Source organism: Chrysochloris asiatica, unplaced genomic scaffold, assembly GCF_000296735.1.
Source record: "Chrysochloris asiatica unplaced genomic scaffold, ChrAsi1.0 scaffold00006, whole genome shotgun sequence".
Taxonomy (NCBI): Eukaryota; Metazoa; Chordata; class Mammalia; order Afrosoricida; family Chrysochloridae; genus Chrysochloris; species Chrysochloris asiatica.
Window position 1 is genome coordinate 575,139 of NW_006408524.1, and position 8,573 is coordinate 583,711.

The window sequence follows — 8,573 nt, forward strand, 5'->3', positions numbered from 1 at the left end:
TGTTCCACAGGAGAAAGATGAGGCTTTCTGCTCCCGTAAAGATTTATAGCCTCGGATACCCTGTACAGGGTCGCTATGGGACAGAACCGACTCCACAGCACATAATAACATACAAATCCCAACATAGATCAATGGAGAGAAATTGAAAGTATTCCCTTTGCAAATGAGAACCTGGCAAGGCTTCCTTTTACCACTAATCCTATTTAATACTGTGTTGGAAGCCAAAGCTGTCAGGCAAGAAAGCAAAATTAAAGGCATCCAAACTGGCAAAGAAGAAGTTAAACTCGATTTGCAGATGATATGATCCTATACAAATGAGCTCTGGTAGCATAGTGGTTATGAGTCAGATTGCTAACCTCAAGGTCCCCAGTTCAAAACTACCAGCTGTTCCGTGAGAGAAAGAGGCTTTCTGCTCCCATAAAGATTTACAATCTCAGAAACTGTATACAGGGTTTCTATAAGTTGGAACCAACCCCATAGCACACAACCACCACCATGATCCTATACATAGAAAATCCCAAAGCCTCATAAAGCAAATTATTGGAACTCATTGAAGGATTCAGCAAAGTGACAGGATACAACATCAATATACAAAGGTCAATTGGATTTCTCTATACTAATAAAGACAAGCTCTGAAATGGAAACTAGGAAAATATCATTTACAATAGGCACCTAGAAAATGAAATACTTAGGAATAAATCTAACCAGAAAAACAAAAAACGTACACAAAGAAAACTAGAAAGACATAACACTGTGAATATGTGAATACTGCCCAAATCAATCTATAGATATAGCACTCCCAATCCAGATTCCAGCATCACTCTCTAAAGAAATGGAAAAAATGATCACGAACTTTATGTGAAAAGAGAAGAGATTTCAGATAAGCACTGCTTAAGAAGAACAAAATTAGAGGTCTCTCACTCCCTGATTTCAAAGTTTATTCCACAGCCACAGTGGTCAAACAACCTGGTAGTACTAACTAGTGCAACAAAAGTTACATAGATCAATGGAACAGAACTGAGATCCCAGGATCAAATCCATCCACATATAATCAATCACCTTTGACAAAGGTCCAAAACATTTAAATAGGGAAGAGATAGCCTCTTTAACAATTGGTTCTGGCAAAATTGGATATGCATTTGTTAAAGATTTAAATAAGACCCATATTTCACATCCTATTCAAAAACAAACTCAATGTGGATTGTTGTTGTTAAGTGTCATCAAGTCAGTTCCAACACATAGTGACCCTGTGTGTAGGGTTTTCAAGGAGCACTAGTGAGTCTGAACTGTCGACCCTGCCATTCAAACTGATATTGCGGTTCAGCTCACTATCCTGCAGCCCCACTAAGGGTTTCCAACATGGATTAAAGAGCTAAATATAAACCTAAAACTATAAAGATTACCAGTGAAAAAACAGGGACAAACTTAATGGTTCAAATATACTAGCAAGCATTACAAAAACACACATACAACAGAAGACAAACTAGAGGACTTAGACCTCCTAAGAATTAGACACTTAAGTGAATCAAAGATTTGGCAAAAAGAGTAAAAAAGACCCAGTAGACTTGGAAAACGTTTTTGCAATGACATATCAGATAAGGAAATAATATCTAAAAGTCCTGGTGTGGAGCTAAAGGATAATGCGCTAGACCACAAGGTCAGTTTGAACATCAAGATCAGTGGTTCAAACCCACCAGTCACCCCTTGCAAACCCTTACAAGGTGACTATGGGTCAGAAGCGACTTGACAGTACTTAACATCAACAGCAACACTTCTATGAGAAAAATACAAACAACCCAATTAAAAAATTGGCACAGTATATGAACAGACACTTTACCAAGGTACATACACACAATGCAATACTATGCAACCTAGAGGAATCTCGATGAATCTATGCAACACCTCATAACATGGATGAATCTGGAGAACATAATGTTAAATGAAATTAGTCAACCACAAAATGACAAATACTATATGAGACCATTATTGTAAAAGCATAAGAAAGGGTTTCCATACTAAAAGAAATATTCTTTGATGGTTACCAGGGGTAGGGAGAGTGGAGAGAGGAGAGGTATATTAGCTTAGATGATGGGGAGGACAATATATAAGAAGGGGTGGGCAATTCACAAGAGGGAGATTGGCAGAAGAATAATGTAATGAAGCCAGGCAAATAAACAGGGAGGTATGCACGGGTTAAAGGGGATCAAGGTAAATAGTGATCTAACACAACCTTGGAACAGCAGTGTTCTGTACATAGATACTTGAATTGAGAAACAGGCAGAATGGATAATGGAGGAAGTATGGGATGTATGCAGATATATATTTACATATCCCACAAATATTTAAGAGTTTGAAAGAGGATATTTGTATGTGAGTATATACCTTTCATGCAAACATACTAGGAATGTGGTGGCAAATGCAGCAGGCAAAATGATGAAATCTTCCTGGAGATTATCAAATATGTTAAGACAATGACTTGCTGGGACTGGGGGCTCAGGACCAGAGTCTCAGGGGACACCGTGGTCAATTGGCAGAACATAGTCCACAAAGACAATGTTCTACATCCTGCTTGGGTGAGTAGCATCTGGGATCTTGAAAGTTCATGAGGGGCCATCTAAGGTACAGCCATTGGTCTCTCCATGTGCAGAGCAAGAAGAGTGGCAAGAATTAAAGAAACTTGGAATCAATTAGTCCAGTGGACTAATGGAACATGTGAACATTAAGTCTCCACGACTTCAAGACTAGAAGAACTAGATGGTGCTCAGCTACCACTCCCAACGCTCTGAAAGGGATCACATTCTAGAGTCCCAGATAGAGTGGGGAAAAATGTGGAAGGAAATGCAAAATTATTTTTTAAAAAGGAACAAACAAACTGGGTATACTGTTCTGATAGAGACAGGAGGAACCTGAGACTAGGGCCCATGACCACCCTTCAGGTCTGGAAAGGAGCTTACCCTCCTCATGGCCCAATTTTCAGTCAAGCAGTAGACAGGTATATAGAGGGGAGGGAACAACAACACTAGCATGGCCCGCTCACCATGGAACGAACGGTCAGTAATTCAAAAAAAAAAGCTGAAGATTTTGTCTGTCAACTTTAACTCAATTCCCAATAAAAAGTTAAAAAAAAAAAAAAAGCCAAGAAAAGCTTTACACACTAAAAAAAAACATTCTTCAAGGTTACCAGTGGTGAGAGGGAAGGGAGAGGAATTCACTGGCCAGAGGGTGAACACATATTAACTTGGGTATCTGGGAAGGCAATATATAAGAGGGAGGTTGGCAAAAGAATGAAGAAGGCAGGAAGACACGGAGAGGAGTGCAAGAGTTAAAGGGAAAAGAGGTAAATATTATATACACAATCCTGCAATCACAATCACATATGGGTAGATGCACGGATAGATACATAGCCTGAATGAATGTGGAAGGGAGAGTTCTACATGTGTATTTCAATTTGTCTCAAACAGATGCCTGAATGCGGTGGACCACACCGAATTATGAAACCTTATTAGACATTACCAAACACCTTGATGGAAGGAGTTGCCCCACCTGATCATTCTCCAAGGGTAGAAAAGAGCTGCTGTATGAGGATTTTGCTGGGATTCCTTACTTCATCTACCCAACACTCCTGATCTTGCCCCTGCAGACTTCTTTGTTTCTAAAACTTTAAGAATATTGGAAAGGAACACAATGATGTCCTGGAGAGCATCCAAACTGAGGTGATGTAAATGAAAAACACACAATTCTTCATGAGAGCATTTGTTGTTGTTGTTATGTGCTGTGGAGTCAGTTTTGACTCATAGCGACTCTGTACAGGGTTTCTGAGGCTGTAAATCTTCACGGGAGCAGAAAGCCTCATCTTTCTCCCACAGAACAGCTGGTAGTTTCAAATTGCTGACCTTGAGGTTCGCAATCCGATTCGTAACCACTACGCTACCAGAGCTCCTTCATGAGAGTATTAGAGAACTGACAACACTGTCTTCTCACATCCAAGTGTACAGATCTAGAAGGAGGGCATGTCGACAACCAATAGCTTCACATTTTGGTATTTTTGCTTAATGTGGTTATCTATGACTTTATAGCAATAGTTTTTAACTTAACTTACCTTCATGTGTTCCAGAGGGGATAAAAACGTATTTTTAATTTTCTCCTGAAGATATGTACTAACCAAAAAGAAAACTTAAACCTAATTGCTAAAAAGCAAGAATGGATATGTAAAATGTCACTTCAATGCAAGCAGACACAGTTTTAACAATCTAACCAATAAAGCAGAAATTATTCAGCTATACACTTGTTGAAGAACATGAAAGTGATTTTATTAATATAAAACACATCTGATATATGTATGTGGGAAAACAAGGGAAATAATTATACTTAAGTCTGAACAGTTTGAAAGGTTGTTGCAACGTATCATCAAGGCACTTCTAACACATAATGATCCAATGCACAACAGAACAAAACACTACCCAGACCAGAGACATCCTCACAATCTTTCCTAAATTTGAGCCCACGGCTGCAGCAACTGTGTCAAACTATCTCCAGGATTGAAGTTGTGACACCACAATAAAGGATTTTTCTGTTTTTGTCCTAACACCTCCTGTATTAGTAAGGTCTACGTGATTCTTCCACTGTTGTTAAGTGTCATCGAGTCGATTCTGACTCATAGTGACCCTGTATAAGGTTTCAGAAGCACAGCTGGTGAACTTGAACTGCTGACCTTTCAATTCAAACAGACCTTGCAGTCCAGCACCTGAAACTGTAGCAGCTATCACATTCAAGGATGTTACTGCTTTTTTTCCTAACATCTTCTGTATTAGTTAGGTCTAGTTATGAGTCAGTAATGACTTGATGGCACCTAACAACAAAAGTGATTCTTCTAAGGACCTTTGATAGCATAGTGGTTATGAGTCAGGTTGCTAACCAAAAAGCCAGCGGTTTGAAACTACCAGCCATTCTGTGGGAAAAAGATGAGGCTTTCTGCTCCCGTAAAGATTTACAGCCTCAGAAACCCCAGACAGGATCGCTAAGAGTTGGAACCAACTCCATGGCACACCATCACCACCACCAGTGATTCTTCTAACTTCATTTTAATCTTTCCTCAATGAGTGTGGGGATTGCTTTCACTAAGTCTGGCATAACATGGGTTAAAAGAATGTAGCTTTATAGACTGTTCTGCCCTGGTAGAGTGTGTGTGAGAAAGAGAGCATGCTGACCAAGAAGACTCAGGCAAAGGTGTTTGTCAAGGGTGTCTGTGGAACTAGGAAGGCCTAGTTATGAGTGTTTGAGGTCAGAACTTTCTTACACATTTCTCTGTACTCAACACCTTATCTAAGAATTTATGCTGTGCCTTATGTTTTCCTAAAGCTTGCAAAATTGTTTTTGAACTTTCTGCTTTGATAAAGCCTAATAAAGGAGCTCTGGTAGCGTAGTGGGTACGAATTGGGCTGCGAGCCACAAGGTCAGCAGTTCGAAACTACCAGTGGTTCTGCGGGAGAAAGATGAGGCAGTCTGCTTCCGTAAAGATTTACAGCCTCGGAAACCCTGTGTAGGGTTGCTATGAGTCGGAACCGATTCCACGGCACATAACAACAACAACAATAAATATGAGGAGAAGGAATAAGTTAGTAGGAGTTTTCCTAACTCAGGAGAGCTACTCTCCCCTAAACCTCTTAACTATATGTTTTGTTTTGTTTTAATATTTTACTGTGAATTATGTGATAGTTTACATGGGAGAACATTAGCTTTACATTCATCCTATAGTATATTGTTTCGTTGCCATGGTTACAATCCCCTCCATGCATCATCAACCAACCAAAGGGTATATACTACAAGCCTGCCCCCAGTCTTCAGCACACAGCCTCTCTCCCTCTCTGGGTCTAGAGTCCCCAGCTGCTCCCATCTCTCCACATCATCATCTCTGCCTCCATCTCTGGCGTCAATGTTTCTCTGGGTAGGGTCCCACACTCCACTCTTCTCCCTTGATGGTCCCAGGGACCTCTGCTCCTGGACTGCAATGTCAACCACTCCCTTCCTTTTGCTTACAAAACGTCTACTTTTACATTTCCAACCCTCACAGTCAGTCCTGATAGTAATTATTCACTATTGTGCCACATGAGTTCCATCCACATCTCCTTTCATCAGTCCCACCACCCAGACAGACTGGGTACTATTCAGTGGAGATTCTACCTTCCCCCGCCTGCTCTGGATCTAGGCTCCCTTAACTGTATGTTTTGAGTAGTATATTCTTCCATTCGTCGTTTTCGCAGGACAGTAAACACAACAAATGCATATCACTTTTTTCCCCAACATGAAACAAGATTCTGACATGAATTCCTTTTCAACCCAGTTAGGGATCTGTGTCAACTTGACTAGGCCAAGATTTCCAGAGATTTAGCCACTGAGACGTGCTATTCCCATGGTGATTGGAACGGATACAGGTATAGTTAACACTATGATGAGTGGCCATGAGCAGCCAATCAATGACAAGGATGCTTTATTGGGGTGTTGACTGCTCTCAATACATTGGGCATATGGAAAAGGTTCTTCAGCTAGAGTCCTGGGACTCTACAATTGTAAGTCATTCCCCTGATAATAAACATATATATATATATATTATATACAACATATAATATATATATAAGCATGGCAACAATTGTGAGGTTGGCCCAGAACTGAGCAATGTTTCATTCTGTTGTGCATAGGGTCGCTAAGAGTTGGTACCAAGTCAATGGCACCTGACATACATATACATATACACACAATATGTTTCACTGGTTTTGCTTCTCTAAAAAGTCTGACCTGAGACACCAGATTTACTCACTCTTGGATGCTTAGTGAGGCTGACCTTCTACGTTTAACTTGGACTTCCACCTCTGGCACGTGCTGTTCTGTAGTCCGTCTCAGATGTAAGCTGCCCCTGAAACAGAGTAAGAGGGATTTCATTCATAAAATGAATCAATTTTGTGAAACAATCTTGCATTTAAAGCTTACATTTATAACTACATTTAACATACTGGAATTTTAGGTGTCCACAATCTAATTAAGCAAGACAAAATTCAAATATCACGAAGTCTTCATCCTCCAAAGAAACAAACCTATCCTTAACTACTTTATCCCTTCAAATCATAAAACCTGGCTTAAAAAAATAAACTGCCAAGAAAAAATGCAAAAAATATATACACTTTTATGTATACTTATACACACATATAAACCCCAACTCTGCACACCCTTTTGCCCACAAAAACTAACAGTTATTGTCCAAAGATTTTTTATATATATATAAAGTTTTTTGTATATGAGAATGGTAAAACATTAAGTTTAAATTACAAATGTCTACTTAAGCAACTTCTTGTGTAAATACTGTCAGGATTTGCAAAGGATTTGCAAAAGAAAATAGTTGCTTAAACAACTAAGCTACTGTCATATAAGTAGACTTCAACAACCTTCACTTTTGGGAGCCCCATATTTTGATCTTCAAAACAGTGCACAAAATGGCCATCCCATTCTTTGGTCACCTCCATACTTTGGCCACATTGTTGTTGTTGTTGTGTGCCGTGGAGTCGGTTCTGACTCATAGAGACCCTGTACAGGGTTTCCAAGGCTATAAATCTTTATGGGAGCAGAAAGCCTCATCTTTCTCCTGTGGAACAGCTGGTAGTTTTTAACTGCTGACCTTGCAGTTTGCAGCCCTTTTAGGACTATAGAAAACATTCCTAAAATTGAAAAAATTTAAAGCTAGGTCATAAAGGACAGAAAAAAATGGCATCTCACAATAACTAACGTACTTAGCAATTCAGAGGCAGAATACTCAAAGCATACAACCCAAAAGTGACTTCCCTGAACCATACCTAATTTTTAAAACCACATTATTTTATGAAAAGTAGCAAACAGCATACCAATTATGTGTATTTTTTATTGATTAAAGTTCTTATTAAGCAAATGAAAAACATCATGAAATTCAGATCTATTATATCTTTAACTCATAAAATTATGCACACTCTATCTTCTTGATCTAAGATTAGGCAATGGTTTCTAAGATATGCCCGGTATACCGCAACCAAATGGGAAAAAACAAAACAAAACAGATCAACAGGACTTCATCAAGATGTTTACAATAAAATTAAAATGCTCTTGCTTCAAAAAACACTATTAAGAAAATAAAGACAACCAGCAGAATGAACTAAAATATTTGCCAATCATAGAAGTGATAACAACCTTGTCAAGAACTCTTACTGCTGAACGCAAACAACCAACTTAAAAATGGGCAACCAAGAATCCTTTATCCGGCAAAGCTATCAATCAAATATGATGGTGTAATCAAAACATTCCAGGATAAACAGAAGCTATGGGACTTTACCAAAGCCAACCCTGCACTACAAAACATCCTAAAGGCAGTTCTGTGGACTGAGAGCCAATAAGAACAGACAACAACCAGAAATTGACATACATGGCAGCACCTACCTGAATTAAGTCAACAGAAAGAAGAATTGTTAACAAAACAAAACTATAAGAACAAACTCAGAGACTCTGGGAGGTCAGTCTATGACCAAAACAAGTACAATGTAAAAGAAGGTAAACAC

The 8,573-nt window shown here is 39.1% G+C and overlaps 1 protein-coding gene across 1 annotated transcript in view; it reads right to left on the bottom strand.

Moving 5' to 3' along the window:
• LOC102842154 overlaps positions 1-8,573 on the bottom strand; it is a 66,571-nt gene that overhangs the window by 28,199 nt on the left and 29,799 nt on the right. Inside the window, exon 3 of the mRNA XM_006832249.1 lies at positions 6,815-6,910. Within this exon, the coding sequence (XP_006832312.1) occupies positions 6,815-6,910 (96 nt within the window). The remainder of the gene's footprint in view (positions 1-6,814; positions 6,911-8,573) is intronic.